This window comes from Lacerta agilis, chromosome Z, assembly GCF_009819535.1.
Source record: "Lacerta agilis isolate rLacAgi1 chromosome Z, rLacAgi1.pri, whole genome shotgun sequence".
In the NCBI taxonomy this organism is placed as follows: domain Eukaryota; kingdom Metazoa; phylum Chordata; class Lepidosauria; order Squamata; family Lacertidae; genus Lacerta; species Lacerta agilis.
In genome coordinates, this window is record NC_046331.1 from 46,201,411 (window position 1) to 46,219,111 (window position 17,701).

General features: G+C 45.4%; 1 protein-coding gene across 1 annotated transcript in view; it reads right to left on the minus strand.

Moving 5' to 3' along the window:
- The window catches only part of GPC3 (glypican 3), a 227,290-nt gene that overhangs the window by 57,777 nt on the left and 151,812 nt on the right, over window positions 1–17,701 (minus strand). The window contains exon 6 of the mRNA XM_033137608.1: window positions 11,318–11,438. Coding sequence (XP_032993499.1) covers window positions 11,318–11,438 — 121 coding nt within the window. The remainder of the gene's footprint in view (window positions 1–11,317; window positions 11,439–17,701) is intronic.

A 17,701-nucleotide genomic window follows, 5' to 3' on the forward strand; every position in this document is an offset into this window, starting at 1 on the left:
CTGAAGAGACGACTGCCCCCGGAGAACAAAGCAGCGATCCCGCCAGACTTGAGCGCCAAGCATTTCCTGTCAATTTAAAGAAAAAGAAAAAAACCCCGGCTGCTGTAAGTACGGAACTAATTGGATTACAATTTAACAATTGGCAACCGGGAGGGATGTCAAAAGGAAGCCCGTCCCTCTCCTTTGTTGTGCAGAGAAGGTAATTTAGTCTCAAGTAGCTGCAGCTGCACTGTTAGATACAATGTCGCTTTGAAGTACTTTGACAGATGAGATGGATTAAATCCCTGTGAGGGGGTTGAAGATTTTGGAAATATCTCTTTTGTGGATTTTTGGATTGTTCTTGGCACCCTGTCTCAGGGGAAAATGGCGCTGGGAAACTAGCACTCAAAGATGGAAAATTACTGACACTTGATACCCTTTGTCTTCTTCAACCATGCTTGCTTTCGTTTTTAAACTGATCTTAGATCCGGGCACTACCCAGGAACAAAGGACAACCCTTTTACAATTAGAACTGATGAATCAGAAAATGGACTTGATAAGGCTTAACTTTAAAGAAATCATTTATGGATCGAGAAAAAGTAGCCAGATTTGGGAGAATTTTGACAAACTGGAAGTAAACTTTGCCAGGGAGCTGGAGGAAACACTGGAGAAATGCAATAAAGTGACTGAGCAAATCCAAGGAAATGGAAAATCCTGTTGGAGTGAGAGACACAGGGTTTTTTTGACTGAAAGAGCAACATCCTGTCTCTGGAGTGGGAGTCCAGAGATGAAGGTCAGAAGATTTTTGAAGACTCAAGTGGAAGATAATCTAAACTACGAAGTGGAGATGCTGGAAGATGAGAGTTGGTGTTTCCCGAGGCTCCCAGGGGGGGAGGTTTATAAATTGTGAGCTGGCACTGAACAAGGATGTGGGAGGGAGATGTAAAGATGAATGGGGGGTGAGCTTGGGAGAGTGTAGGAAAATGGTAAGAAGGGGGATAGGGTGAAAATGATAGAAATTTAATTAGGACGGCTCTATGGTACCCTGAAGATAGCGTGTTAAGATTATAGGATTTTGAACTAGTGAAGAGATATGTGATTGACTATCAGCAGCAGTTTAAATAAGAAGAAATATAAGATTGATTTAAGAATTATTATGTGATATTTTAAGTTGTTAAGTTTTTATGATTTTGAACTAAAGATATATGAAGGATTATTAAGGCAAAGAAAGTTATTGGAATATTTTAATAAAAATGAATATGGATAATGGATTTTAAAGCCAAAAATAGATGTTATCAAAGTATATTAGTATTGAAGGCAAAGGAGGGAAAACGGGGGAAGTCCTTTTTTTTTTAGAAGATTTGGAACAAGAATTCCTTTTATCTGCAAAAAGTAAAGGGATGTAGGTGTTTTGTTATAGATGTATTTATGTTTAGGTTTGTTTGAAAAAGTTGTATGTTGTATTTGTGTATTGTTTTTGTGTTTTTGTTTATATGGAAAACCAATAAAATCTTATTAAAAAAAAAAGAGAGAGAGAGAAATAAGGGAGGTAACGGCCCAGAGACACACAGCTGCCCTTTCATCTGTGACAGGTGAGAATAATGACCTAAGGGCAGTGATTGGCTAACGGGATTAGAGGCCAGGTCCTCTATTGGATACTGAATAGAGGATTCCACATGGGCTAAAGCCTTATCTATTCTGGGCTGTGTGATGCAAATGGGCCGGAGTTGGAGGGTCGAGTGGAGCTTAGCTTGACCTACTGCCGGAAGACTGCTGCTCGAGAGCTGAGGTGTCGGAGGGCTCTCTAACACCTGACTAGCCTATTATGGCTTGGAGGAACATCTGAGGACTTTGCCAGCTCATTCAAAAGCAAATGCAGCTAAGTATTAGCCCCTGCCTTAGGGAGAGGGATTAAGTAACTAAGTGTCTAGACTAGCCTAGTCAGAATGTTGTTGTTTTAAGCATGTACCTTGCCTTTTGGAAATTGTGCCTTTGTGTTTTGCTAACCTTTAATTAAAAGATGTTTTAAAGAACTCTTGTTCTTGTCTCCTGTTTGCTCTGGCGTTTGCTTGGCTAATTCCAGTCCACCCGCTTGGTCATTCTACCGTTAAAAGTTAAATATCTGTGGCTCTGTTTGAGCTGGGAAGGCTGTCTGCTGGAACGCAGGAAAAGCGGCCCTCTCGTTTTGTCCTGTGGCGTCAGCCAGGTTCCAAATTTCAGAGGGTGGTGGCAGCGAAAGACCTGCCTCGACCCGGCCAGAGGGCTGGGGAGAGGTGAAAAGAAAAGAGGATTTTTCCTCACCCCGGACGCCGGTGGCTGGGATAGCCGGGAGGCGGGGGGTGGGGAAATCCTACACCCCCTACAGCTTGAGCAACATTTAAAAGCCCTGGGAATCTTTTAAAAAGGTCTCTGCCTGACACTGAAAGGACATCAGAGGAGGTACCAGGTGAGTCTCATTGGGGAAAGCCCCTTCCTAGTCACCTCCCTATCCTCAGAAGATGGAGACATGAAGAAATTTCTGCTGATCATTGGACATCCACTAAGCAAGTCTCTGTGGGTGAAGCTTTCCCCAAACTGGGTGCCACCACCAAAAAGGCCTTCCCAAGAAGCCATCATCAGGTGGGGGAACCTGCAGAAGGCCTCCAATGAAGATCTTAAGACCTGAGCAGGGATATGTTGGAAAACACATTCCTTCCGAATAATCTTCACACCAAAATCAGTGGGGTTTCATTCCTCCTTTTATAGTTAAAGCTGCCACCTCTGCAGTGTGCATGTCAGGGACTCAAAACCTCACAGTGTGGCTAATGAGCTGCTTAGGACTCTGTGTGTTAGTACACAATGAAACTGTCATGCACAGAATCTGAAACATCAGTTAAAAAGGATCACACACACATCAACAGTGAGTGATCAGAACACCGCTTCCGAATATTAACTCCCTCCCTGCCAAAGCCTAGATCAAGAGATGTGTCTTTGATCACCACTGAATGAAAAACCACATTAGTGCCAGACGTGCCTCAGAGAAGTGGAGGACCATACCAGAGGTGGGGAGCCATCACAGAATATGCACTCAGGCTTCACAGCCCCTTCAGGCACAAAAGGAGAATTGGGGGGCAGGTAGCATTGGCAGGTAACAGGTGGATCCTCTGAACTCACAAGATGCAGACAAAGATGCTAGGAGCTTTATCCTGGTCAAGACAGCAAACATTTCTCCTTGCTGATATTCAAGATCCAGCTTGAAACCACTGAATTTGGCAACCTTAAGTGACTAGTGTTAGACATGGCAGCCCAAGACCCCCTAGCGCTCAGTGGCCTGGAGTGCAATTCCCTCATGGTCAATCTTGGGGGGGGGGCACACGCCAGTGATGGGCAGGGCCAAAGTTTAAATGTGAACAGTCCAAAAGATTAGACTTTCAGCTTTGCCCAACAGAGTGCATTCCAGCTGCACAGAGACCAGATGTTCAAACACACACAAGAGCAGGGTGAGAGAGTGTGGAGTGGTGAGGGTCTTAAAGGACAACCAAAGAGGTCTGGAAGGCCACATCTAGGCCCACCCCGTGCTACAGTGTGCTTCCGTACCACACTGGCATCTCCCTTATAGAATTTTATTGGTTTCTCTCCATCGCTTTGCATGGGCCAGCTGTGTTCTTGGCATCTGTGTTTTGAAGGAGAAGACTGCCAGTGAGGGGAAGGATCTCTTTCAACAAAGCACATCCGCCACGCATCCCTGGGGAGCTTCCAAGCATCTCCAAAGGTCCCTTGTAACACAATTTGGAAGCCACCCATCTACAATGCTTCCCAGAATTGTGAGGTTCTAGTCAATTAAGGGCTGTTGACTCTGAAGGGTCAGGGCCACATACCAGCCTCTCCTTATAAGCCTCCAATTTCCTGAACCACACACACTCTTCTGGCTTGTGAGTCCCAAAATATTTGCTCAGGTCACATAGCTGATAGCTTTGGGTTTTGTAAACAACATGCACACGAAAGCTCATACCAAGAACAAACTTAGTTGGTCTCTAAGGTGCTACTGGAAGGAATTTTTTTATTTTTTATTTTGTTTAGGCAGTTCTCAAACTCTCTTGATACTTTAGCAGGGGAGGATGAAGCAGCAGGACACTTTGAATGCAGCCCCTGCTCCATGGTAGGTCTCCACGTCAATTACCTAAAACTTCTTTTTACTGGCCCGTTTGCCAAAAAGATTACCATATCTCCTTTGCTTTTTCATCCAAATGATTAAGCCTTACTTTCCTAAATATACAAAAAGTTATTTCGACTTAGGGCACATGTGAGAAAAGCACAAGCATGCCACAGTTTCCTGAAGATTAATTATTCCAGCTGTTAATGAATTGTGGCTTCACCCTAACCCGCTCTCTCCCCATATTGCTCTACAAATGCTATTTGTGGCTTGTTTCTGTGTTCTGATTGCGATCTTTCACTTCCAAAGGCCTATCTCAACATCTAGAAGTAGAAAGAAGCTTTGCATTCATCAACCGGACCCCAAGGAGACCAAAGGAAGTGGGTTTCTGCAAGGGTTCCTCTGGCTGTCTGCTACCCCAACAACAGGTGGGGTCATGACCCCAGAAAGAGAACAACAAGGAATCTTCCAAATAAGAGGGCACAAACTATCTCCGACATTTGCTTATCTTGCTAGTGCAATTAGAGATCAGCACCACCATTGCATTGGCTGAGGAAAGCCTTGATGCCAACACAACAGCATGTTGAGCACTGTCAAACTCTCCTTGATAGCTGGCTAAAGCTCATGAACCAAAAGGATAAAATAAACATAAAGACATGTATGGGGTCCGTGTGTGAGAGTTTGTTTTTGGTAAAGAGGGACCAGGAGGGGGGGAGGGGAAGAAGAAGAAGAAGAAGAAGAAGAAGAAGAAGAAGAAGAAGAAGGGCAGCTACCATGCCCAAACTGCATAATTAACTTTGGACCGACCTTCCACAGAATTTAGAGATATTCTGAAGGGAGAAAGTATCAAGTGACATGAAAAGTCATTAAATGCTATTATCACCAATGCCTGTTCACTCCTACTTTAGACATGAGCTTGACTTTTGTGAAACCACCAAAACTAAAAAGAAAGGGCGCTTGCTGAATTCAATGGATTTAATGCCAGGCTCCTTTCCTTGCATACTCCCAAAGGACGGCTCCCAGCCATAGCTTCCTTTCTCCAAACTTCCACTGCCAGTTGCCTGGGTACTTTCCCCATCTGCCAGCCCCTTTCATTATTTTTACCCGGGCCTCAAAGCCTCCCCCCACCCACCTTTGCAGGCCAGAGAAAGCTGTACCCGAAACCACAACTGTGAATCCCATTCCAAATTTGGCACCACACGTGCCAAGTGGAGGCCTTTTGATTTACAGCCCTTGCAGATATGAACGAGGGATGCTTACAATGTTGACCCCGAGGAAAGGCACACAATAGCTTTGGCTCATGGGTGAGAAGCTAAGGCTTTAAAGAGCCACACCAGGAGGGTGATCTACAGGCTTACCCGCCCTTTAGATTTTGCCCTTCTGCTGCTGAGTCAACCAACAGCAGTTGCCTTTGTTTGCAAGGGAGCTCCACAGCTTCCTATCAAAGGAATATTGCTAAAACTATTAATAATTGGATGTGCTGAGCATTTTTAGGGCAGAGATGCCTAATCTATTTCAGCCTGAGGGCCACATTCAGCCTTAGCTAACCCTGATGGTGGGTGCAGCCAACTCACACTCTTGCATGCCCCTCCCCCATGCAAGGACAAAACACCTCCTCCCTAAGCTGATCTGTGCAGATCTACTGAGGAGGAGGTGGGTGATCACTCATCCCCTGGCAAGGGAGGGGGTGACTCTGTATCCCCCAGTGTAGTCCCTCCAGTCCCTTCAGCAGCACCCCCACCTTGCTTTTTGTCAGTCCCAAATTGTTTGGGCATTGAGGTCTGGGGGGAAATGTTTATGGAGAGCCAAGTCAGTTTCTCAGTCCAGGCATTAGCTACCCCTGATTTAATGCTTATTGGGTCTTCTGCAAACAATATCTCTGTAGTTCCATCTGACTCGAGTGATTGCTAATCTGCCCTTCCCCGCTGTTCACACTGAACTGGTTTCATTCTGCTGCAGCATTACAATGTTATGCGGCCAGGGAATCAGGATTGTAGGCTTGGAAGGGACCTCAAGAGTCATCTAGTCCAACCCCCTGCAATGCAAGAATCTCAGCTAAAGTATCTCTGACAGGTGGCCATCCAACCTCTGCTTTAAAACATCCAAGGAAAGAGATTCTGCCAGCTCCTGAGGGAGACCATTCCACTGTCAAACACCTCTTACCATCAGAAAATTCTTCCTGATGTTGAGTCAGAATCTCCTCTATTGTCACTTGAATTCAGTGGCTTGAGTCCAACCCTCTGGAGCAGCAGAAAACAAGCTGGCTCCATCTTCCATGTGTCAGCCCTTGAGATATTTGAAGATGGCTCTTTTATCTCCTCTCAGGATCCAGGCTAAACTTGCCTTATGCCCTCAACCGTTCCTCATAAGCCTTGGTTTCCAGACCCAGATTGTCAAAAATCAAGGTGCTACTACTAGCATACAAAGCCCTAAATAGCTTGGCACCCAAGTACCTCAAATAGTTCCTTCCCGAATATCAGCCACTTCAGACCCCATGATTAGTAGGCCTTGTTGGTGGTGCCTGGTTGGCTGACCTGTGACAGGGACTTTTCAGTGGTGGTTCCTTGGTTGTGGAATGCCCTCCCAAATGAGACGTGTCTGCCACTACAGCATCTTTAACTTTCAGGGGGAATGTGAAAACATTTCTCTTTACCCAGGAATTTTGTGGCTAAAGAATATTGCTCCTGGCAACCCTAAGATCATAGGATGGAAAAATGTTTCAAATTGCAACTGCTTTCAAATGTTTTGAAATGCATTGTTTAAAACTGCTTTATAATGGTTTTCTGCTTTGTTTTTGTATTTAAATTGTGTGTGTGTTTGCCACCCTGGGCTCCTTCAGGGAGAAAGGGCAGAATATAAATGCGATGAAGGAAGGAAAAATACTGATTAGAACATTCCCAAAGAACTAGCTGTGTTTGTTTGCTGCAGCAAAATCAACAAGAAAAGTCTTGAAACATCCCTAACAGTTCTGCCTAATTTCCACAGGCAACAATGCACGTGGAGACACTGTCGTTCCACCCTCTGCAAATCTGACCCAGCAGCCATTGCCCTGGCTTCTGACTTTTTGGCATGCGTTGCCCACCCTGACTATCTCTGTAGTCCATACGGAGCCAGAAACCTGCTTTTGGCTGTGTCCCAGGTGCATTGCCATGCCCTTCTGCCCTCACAGAAATGGGCACTTCTCACATTCTAATATTGTGTATGCCACATCTAGTCTGACATCCTTTTCTTACAGTGGCCAACCAGGTGCCCGTGGGCTCTGAGTACATGAGCAGCACTCTCCCTTCCTGTGGTTTCCAGCAACTGGCATTCAGAAGCATTATTGGACAGAGCATGTCATTCTGGCTAGTAGCCTCAGATAGCTCTCTCCTCCTCCTCCATGAACTGGTCCAATGCTCTTCAGTGGCTATCACTGCCTTCTTTCGGAGGGAATTCCATCGTCCGACTTCATGCTGTATGAAGAAGCGCCATACTTTCTTTTATCTCTCCCGAATTTTCCACAATCCTGGTATGTGCTGCCTAATTTCCGACAGAACCCTCCCAAGAGAGGAGAGAGAATCCAGGTGTTTTGTAGGCATTTTGGGAGGAGAGGATATGAAGTGTACATTCTTATTGAAAATGTCAAGGGGAACGGGAAGATTTTTTAGCAATTAAAAAAGGCACTGTATGTTCAGACTTTTAATTATATGTAGCAGTCAGAGTCTGTCACACTTATTCTGATTTAACTGTCCCAGTTGCTCCTTCCATATGGAGCGGAAGTCTGGGAGGAGCCCTGCGTTATGGTGAATTGCTCCTGAGAAAGCCAACAAATTTTTCCTGAGTCACAAAAAAATGTTGTTAGTCTTTAAATATGGGGTGTGAGTCATGCGGAGTGATAGATTACTGTGCGGCTTTTTTATTCCCCCCCCCCAAAGGAAAATACAGAGGCCAAAAGATTCCTGCAGTACATTCATCATGGGTAAAAAAAGCCCTTCCGTCTTCTTGCTTTAGTAGCAAATTATGGCAACAGCTGGGTGGATCCTAGCAGCCCTTGGATTTCAGATTTCACAGTTGTCACACAAAATCTAATAATGCCATCCAGAAAGGGCAGGCCCAAATTATTATTGGTGCACTTTCAGAAAACTTCTTCCCTCCCTCTTGTCAGATGAGGCATAATGCCATCATGAAAATGAGTTCCTGAATTCAGGCAAGATCCAGCACCCTGAGTAATATGGATACATATCAACATCTCCTATGTGGTTGCCATGCAAAGGTTCCTGCCATGACCCTGGAATCAAGTTTCCCCATTTTCAGGGGTGACAGCAATAACTCCCTTGTCAGTAGGGGGATTACACAGAGGCACAGGAGTAGCACCGCCTTCCTCTGACTCAGAGAAATCCCACCCCAGTAGTGTACAGCACTGGCAAACCCAGAAGTGCAGGGTCACTTCACAATAGTCACAGCCAGGCTCCCACAGCTGTACCCCTTCTAAAATTATACAATAATTTTATAACTATGCAATAATAATAAGGGATGCATTGCAACAATTGACCTAGCTCTCTGTGTGCCAACCTTCCAGCTAGATCTACTATTTTCTGTGTACGTGCCTGGGCCAATGAGTTTGAGTTCACCAGTACCTTTTTTTTTTTTTTTGAATGACTCCCATTGTGTTTACATCAAAGCTCCACTGTATGTAACATGCACACCATTTTCTTGAGACTGAAGCACATCGCGTCAATACCCACCGCGGGCAGACTGAAGCACCTTCTGCTTTCAGTGTTCCCAAATGCTTAGGTTTTGAGCATACAGAACAACACCACAGAGCTCTTCCTGTATGACATCTTCTCCAGAATGACCCTAGGAACCCATCCTCTGTGGCTGACTCATCTCCTTCCACTCTGATGGGTTCCAATTAGAGCAAAGGGTGAGGAGGCTCTAGGTTGTTGATGACAGGGATCCTTTTGGGATCCTGCTACAGTAATAGTCATGGGTCTTGAAATCTGGACCATTACAGCATCCAATTTTCCCACAACTGGCAGTCAGATGCCCTAGTGAGATACCCACCAGGTGGGCTTAAAGGCAATGGCTCTTCCACCTTCGGCAACAGGTTGTCTGCATCTCAGCATGGAGTTTTGTCTTTAACCATTAATGGCTGCTAACAGACCTGCCCTCCACAAATTTGCCTCATGTCATTTTATAGCACAGGTTAAGCAGACACTAGACTGGAATTCACTGACATATCTCTGGGTGGATTTGCTATAATCACCTTTCTAGATTCTGAGAAATGCACCTTCTTCCTAGCACTTTTTGCTGACAAGTTCTACTACACAGCCCACCTGGTGCCTTCCAAATGCTTTAGACTACAATTCCCATCAGCCCAGTCAACACAGTCAATGCCCCAGGTTGAGAAAGGCTGAGTATCAGAGTGTGCAATACTTTAAAATCAAGGAAGGAATCCTTTAACCCCCCAAACCGGGCTGTTAACAAAATTTTCCCTCTGGTTTTCTGAAGAAGTAGGCAATAAGCTCATGACAGCTTATGCTCCATTAATAAAATTAATTAGTCTTGATGGTGCTGCTGGACCAGAATACACTTGCAGCTTATCAGCTTCCCAGCACTTGCACAAACTTCTTGCCAGGTTTTGGGTTCCCATGCTGTTTGCTTCCCTTATCCCTCAAGAACATTGGAGACTGTTAGGCTTTCTGGCCAAAGAGCAAGCCATCCCCCCCCAAAAAAAAAAACCTTAAGTGAAAGGCTGATTCTGCAAACTAAGTTATAAATTGGTTCACGTGCATCCCAAAGATCTGTCAAGATATGGTAGGCCTGAAATATTTTCAATCATCGGCTGCACTGTAACCTCTGGAAGAGAAACCATTTCCCTTCTAAAAGCCTTTCAACCTGCTAATGATCCTGCCTGCCCAATGCAATTTCTTTTCCAGAGTCACAGCCTTAAGTTGACTTATGAATTACAAATTATGGAAACTGTGCATTTGATCACAACAATAAGCATTTGACTATAACTTCCTCCCTCCCTGTCTGCTCCCCCCCTTTACCACCTCCAGTTTCAAGCTCAGGAGCTGAATAAAGTCACACTCACTCTTTGATTACCCTCAGATGTTTTAATTGCTTTCTTCAAGGCTGATAATTGGGGAATGGGGTCCACATTTGAAACAAATGCTTTGCCTTTTGCAGGGAAGTAGCCTCTGGAGCTTAATTGTCTAATACTATAGAGAGTATGGACATTTTTTTGGCAGAGACCTTAAGCATAACTGTTTGGAAGTTACACCGAAAGAGCGCTTTGTTCCAGGGCTGATCCAAATGCCAAATTTTTCTGTCTTCTCTCTTCCAACCTCTGTTTTGCACCCACCCCTATTTTTACCTTCCCACTATGAATTTATCAGCAAATATGAATTGAGGAAGGAGTCCTCGAGACAGTGCTGGCCTTTCTACAAATATGTTAACATCATGTGGAAGAAGTAAGAAAGAAATCTATTGGGAAGACACCTTAAAAGGAACATGGCTTAAAAATCCTAGGGCTTACTGTACATCACTACCTTCCTCCACAGCAACAGATGGCACTGTTGCATCACACATTCCTATTAGGAGCAACACAACCAGCTCTACACCATCACATCCATGGTCTCTCACTCCATACATTCATATATATCAACAGGGTCTCCCCTGACTCAAAATCTCTTAAGTACTGAACAGTTCCTCAAGGAACAGCTTTTAGCCTTACCAACTGACCTGGAAAAATACACTCTTCAGGTCTAGATTCAGGTACAGCCACAGCCAACCCTGGCTCAGCTATGCACAGCTCTGGCTTCCAGTATGGAGTAATTTCTAAACAGGGAATGATGGAACAAAACAAAATAAAATAAAAAATTCCTTCCAGTAGCACCTTAGAGACCAACTAAGTTTGTTCTTGGTATGAGCTTTCGTGTGCAGGCACACTTATTCAGATACACTGAAACGGAAATCACCAGACCCTTAAATATAGTGAGGGAGTGGGGAGGGGTATGACTCAGAAGGGTGGTGGGAATGGGTGATTAGCTGATAGGTGTGGAAAACCTGTTGACGACTCTTAATGGCTGCAATTTTTACAGGGTCTTACAGGGAAAGGCAAGGGGTGAGATGAGATTTACTAAGTTGGACAACTGGGTCATTATGAACAATACTTGGAGTTCATCAAGCCAGAAGCATCTAAGAGAGAGTACGTGAGCTTACCTGATTAATGTGTTTCAGCTTATCAATGATCTGGCTAATGACGGGTTCAGGTCCTTTCACCTTGACTTCATGGTTGCTGAGCTGGGCCTTTCCTCCGTTCCTCACTGCCTGGCGGGTGTACCTGCAAGGGCATGACAAGCATGAGCAATGCAAATGGTGTGCAAGAAACAAGACATAAGAAGATGCTGAGTTTGAGGGTCCCAGAAGGAGGCACAAAGTGTGGAATGCCCCCCACAAGAGTCTAAGGCAAATTTCCCAAAGATTTTCCAAATTGAGCAGTGAAGTTTGGATGTTGGGAGAACCTTCATTTTCTGAAGAGGCTGGGATCCCTTTGAAAAGAACGTGTTAAAAAGTCCCAAGGGCGTCACTTCTTTGAAACACCAGGTCGGAGTGTGTGCATCGCCTCGTCCCCCAATGTGGTAGGTTTGGGGTAAGGGTTGGGGTACCTCATCCTCTCCTTCCTGGCCATTGTCCTCGGCAACCGGCAGAACGACCTGCTTCACGAGGAGCTCAAAACAGAGAACAAAGGGGATATAATGTAGAAGAGGCAGGAGGGCCCTTCTCTCATTTGTATCTGGATTGAACTCTCTCATCCTTCCTCCTCCCTCCCCACCTCCCTCACTGCCTTTCCTTCGCTGCTGCCAATGGGGGGGGGAGGAAACGTCCAACTCGAAGCCTCAGGATCTGCAGACCTCACCTGCGTGCCACTTCTGGAGACACGTCCATCCCTCATGATTTGCCAGCTTTGGCCTCTGCCCCCTCTGCTGATTGGCTGCCGATGGAGGAGAGTGTGACACCGGTACCCCAACCCTTACCCCAAACCTACCACATTGGGGGACGAGGCGATGCACACACTCCGACCTGGTGTTTCAAAGAAGTGATGCCCTTGGGACTTTTTAACACCTTCATTTTCTGAGTTACCCAAGTTTCTCTGCCGTTTCCAAGTCTTGATAACAATTCCCTTGGTTCCATCTTGTGGAACAACAGCCACAGTGCATGACTCCTGGTGCAAGTGTCTTATGCTTTGAGTAATCTGTAAGTGCTCTGTTCCTGTTGCTTTTGCAGCAGCAAAGGCAGGCAAGAAAAGATCAGCTCAGAACACATATATTAAAGCAAAGACCCTCATTAAATTAAAAACAATAACAGCAAAAGTGGGGGGGGGGAGTGAGCAGAGTAACATGCAAAACGGAATGACCAAGAGGATGGAGCAATTCCCCCAAAGGAAAAGTTGCAGCATTTGGGACTTTATAGTTTAGAGAAAAAGCGAGGAAGAGGTGACATGATAAGACCTTCATAACATTATGCATGGCATGGAGAAAGTGGAGAGAGAAAAGTTTCTCTCTCTCATAGAACCCATGGGCATCCAATGAAGAGGAATGCATGTTGGAAGATTCAAGGCAGTTAAAAAGAAAGGCCTTCTTCACACAGCTCATAGTTAGAGGATTAGACACATTCATGGAGAACAAGGCTATTTATGGCTACTAGCCAGGATGGCTATGCTTGGCCTCCATGGCCAGAGCAGAAATGCTGCTGAACACCAGTTGCTGGGAACTGCAGGATGGTGGGCTAGAGGGGCTCTTGGCATGATGCAGCAGGCTTCTCTAATGTCCTTATGTGTTTTGGTCACTTGCAAAGGATCACTTTAAAACTATTTCATCGCATAAATGTATATATAGTATTTCAGATCTTCCATTTCTCACGTAAGACTGAGGGGCAGCACCCACAATCACAAATAGTTGGCACCAAGTGGGCTTCTTATCTGGTCATGAACAGTTGGCAAAGTTGACAAGAAGGAAAATAGGCCCATTGGGTCCCAGGTGCTTCGTTATTTATTTCATTTTACAGATTTATAAACTGCACAGCCAGAGCAGCGTGTAATAAGATACTATACAAATTCTAATAGCAACAGAGCCATTTCTACCCATGTGCCACTAATCCTCCTTCTACCACCTCCAATTTGAGCACAACACCCATGACCTCCCACAGGGTAATCCAGTGTGGTGTAGTGGTTAAGAGCGGCAGACTCGTAATCTGGGGAACCGGGTTCGATTCCCTGCTCCTCCACATGCAGCTGCTGGGTGACCTTGGACTAGTTATACTTCTTTGAAGTCTCTCAGCCCCACTCACCTCACAGAGTGTTTGTTGTGGGGCAGGAAGGGAAAGGAGAATGTTAGCAGCTTTGAGACTCCTTCGGGTAGTGAAAAGCGGGATATCAAATCCAAACTCTTCTTCTCTCCTGGCCAGGTGAATACAGGGTGTGAACATGCATACTCCATGCACCCCAGTCTCCATGGTGGAAGGGGGCAGGATCCACAGTATGCTTTTAAAGCACAATTTAAAGGTAAAGGTAAAGGTAAAGGTACCCCTGACCGTTAGGTCCAGTTGCGGACGACTCTGGGGTTGCAGGTGCTCATCTCGCTCTATAGACCAAGGGAGCCGATGTACAGCTTCTGGGTCATGTGGCCAGCATGACTAAGCCGCTTCTGGCGAACCAGAGCAGCACACAGAAACGCTCACATTTAAAGCACATGGCTTTCTCCCAAAGCATCATGGGAAGAGTAGTTTGTTATGGAAGCTGAGAGGTGTTAGGAGGCCCCCTTTCTCCACACAGAACCACAGTCCCCAAAGTTCCCTGGGAAGAGGGAATGACCATTAAGCCACTGTGAGAACTGCAGCCATGTGAGTGGAATGGAGGGTCTCCTAATAACTCTCCGCCCCTTAGAAAACTACAGTTCCCACAATGCTTTGGAAGAGCTCATGACTGTCCAAGTGGTATAACAGCCCTTACAATGTAAGGTGTGGATGTGGCCTGCGGGTGGTATGCCCTTCCCTTTTCGCAGTTCTAGTCTGAAAGCCCAAATACGGCTTGCCTAAGCCTCTGGTGGACCACCATATGCAGCTGAATTTGGTTTCGAGTCCCTGAAGATGGGAGGGAAAATGGAAAGGAAACAAAGGGAACAGGACAGAATGTCTGCCAGGCTCCGGGGGCCACCTTATGATTTGTATATAAAACCCTCACACAATCTGTTGGCAATAAAAGCCAAACTGGAAACTAATTCACCTCCAGGAGCAAAGCAGGAGGAGTTTAGGGAAGTGGTTGAAGTCTTTTAAGTAATGAGGGAATAAACTGAGAAAAGGGAAAATTTAAGATGAATTATATTTGTGCAGGATCCAATTCTCTTCTTTACTGTTTGGTAACAGCAGCACATTCTCACAATGCGCTTGAAAAAAAAGTTGTTTTAAAAAGGGAACTGTGTCTGTCATCTTATTCAGGAGAGAATTACAAGAATAAACCATCACTAAGAAGCTTATGGAACTCTGTGAATCTGAACACATATTAGGATTTGAGATTTAAGAACTGGGAAAACCCTGACACCGTGTAAAATCCTTCAATTAGCAAGGAAATCTCCAAGCCTAATAGCCTTTGTATATACATTTATAAATTGGGAATATGCCACCCGGGAGAAGTATATATTGCCAGCATTTTGCCATCAACAGGCAACATCTTTTGTAATCACAGTCTTGTTACTTTTCACCCCTCCAGATGAGTTTCTCCAGCAATTCTGCAATTTCACAGCCAAGAGCCTCTACACCCTACGGAGATTTGAAGAGAAAAGCTAGTTTCCCTTGGAACATTTCATACAAACATAGTATGCACAGCCATTCATTCATCAGCCCTGGCTACCACTGATGCGAAACCAAGGTAATGGAGCTTTAAACTAAATCCTGGGGAGAAGGGAGAGAATATTACAAATGACAAGGAAATACCTAGTCCTGGGGATAATAGCTTTACTGATGCACAGGAAACTGAGGTGGTGCTGCAGAATCCACTAAAGGACAGGAAACTATAAGAAGGAAGCATCTGGAGGAAATGACTCATGGTTTCAGTTGTCTCTGTATTAATGCACAGAGTATGGGAAACAAAGAAGATGAGTTTCAGCTCTTAATACAGGATGGCAAATAAGATCTAATAGACATTACTGAAACCTGGTAAGGTGAGACTTATAGGTGAGCCTATTCAAAAGGAAAAGACCAAACAGGAAGGGGGGAGGAGGAGGAGCATTATATGTAAAGGATAAGTACACTTGTGATGAGGTCCATGACCTGGAGCACAGAAAGCAGATTGAGAGCATATGGGTAAAAATTGTAGAAGAGGGAAGGAACAGTGACCTATGGGTTTCTGCTATAAACCTCCAGACCAGACTGCATACTTGGATGATGCCTTCCCAGAGCAGATTACCAAACATTCAAAAAGGAGAGATGGGACACTACAACTACCCTGATATCAGTTGCAACTCAAACTCTGCCAAGAATGTAAGGTCCACCAAACTCTTCAATTACCTCACTGACAATTTAATTTCCCAGAACATGGAAGAAGCAACAAAGGAATCATCTACTGTAAAATAATGCACGGCGTAGAGAAGGCAGTTAGATAAAGAAAAGTTTTCCTCCGTCTCTCATAATGAACTTGTGAACATCCGGTGAAGTTGAATGTTGGAAGATCAAATAAAGTACTTCTTCACGTGGCACATAGTTAAGCCATGAACTCGCTTCTCCAGGAGACAATGATGACCACTAACATTAAAGGAGGATTAGACAAATTCATGGAGGAGGAGAGGGCTATGGATGGCTAGCAGCCATGATGGCTATGAGCCGCCTCTACAGCTGGAGGCAGGAATGTTTTCAGATATCAGTTCCTGGAAACTGCAGTAGGGCAGAGTGCTCTTGTGCTCAGTTGCGTGTCGAGACCCCAAAGCCGCCCTCCCGGGAATGAAATAAAAACACCAGGACACAGAATATAAGGTTAATGTGATTGGGTAAAAATTTGGCCACAACTTTATTGGTTACAGCATGTGAGCGGTATTGGCTTAGGCATTGAGTGGACCTGACTATATCTGACTCCTGCCCGCAGAGCAGGAAGTCCAGTAAGGGTAAACCACTGATAAGGGGAGCCCCGTCGATTCAGACCAACTCGAGTTCCCCTTGGGTTCCAATGGGGTCGTGGCATGGCCCTAGCCCCGCCCCGGGCTTCGGACAAGATCCCACACCCCCGGATTCCTTTAACGGACTACCCTTAAGCTTGGAGGGGCAGGCGATGGCCCGGCCTCCCCTCCCCCAACATTAGGTCACTCAATGCCTAACCGCCACCTTACAAAGTTGTGACGATTGCTAAGTGGTAGGCGAAAACCAAATGGCCCAGCCAATCTGCCAAGTGGAAAAATTCCTACCAGGCCCCCGACAAGGGCAGGCGACCAACCGAAGTCCAAAGCAAGGCCATAGGGTGAAACCTGCCTACAGGGAAGGGAGGGAGGGTGGGAGATCCGAGGAAGCGAGCCGAAAGGAGGTCTCTCGGCTCGCGCCTCTCCTTTTGAAAGGGAGCCCCCGGCCACGCCCCCAGCCGGCTGATTGGCCGGTTGCCTGCTGACGCGGCCGGGGACTCCTCCGAGCAGCGAGGGACAAAGTCCCCCGCCCACAGGAAGTGTGGAGAGCGGCTCTGCGGTCCACCGCAACTCCTCCCCACGAGGAGGTGGAGTGGATTTCCTGCTTGCCGGATTTCCTTTGAAGCATCTGGGTGGCCTCTGTGAGAAGAGGAATGTTCCTGGATGAGGTGGGTCATTGGGCTGCTCCAACATCTTACATTTGCGCACATACTTCCTGCTTCTGATAAGGTTCCAGGAGACCTTGAAGTTCCAATCTGAGTTGCAGAAAAGCAGCCATGTAGCCTAAACAATGATCTGTGGGAGTTTTATTGTGCAAGCTTCACTTGTTCCACTGAGTTGCTGATGAGTAAAAATTAAACCTCACTGGGATCCAGTGAATATTTAGGCATTGATCAGGATTTGCCATGGGATGCAGTGCTGCTATTCTATTCTCTTGCAAATTGCTTGGAAATCTGTGGTAACAAGTGATTAACAAATCTAATAATAAGTATATCAATAATATTAATATTAATAGTTTTGAGCCTAATTTCAGCAAGATTGAAGTGCAGAGAAGATAGCACTCTATGAATGCTATATGTGTGAGGCTCTGTTGTGCTTTTGTATTTTCTGTTGGAGTGGCTGGGGCAACCCAATTGGACAGATGGGGTAAAAAAAACCATAGTAGTATTAAGCTCACAGAACCAACATTATCAACCCATGCAATACATCATTAGCAAACAAAAAAACAAAGCTAATGCTAGGCTGCATTAATAGAAGCATACTGTCCTGATCAAGGGTAGCAATAGTCCTGCCTTGGTCAGACCACACCTGCAGTCCTCTGGGCACAGCAATTTAAGAAAGATGTTGACAAAATGGAATGGGTGCAGAGAAGGGCAACTAAGATGATTAAGGGTGTGGAAACCAAGACTTATTAGGAATGGTTGAGGGAGTTGGGTATGTTTAG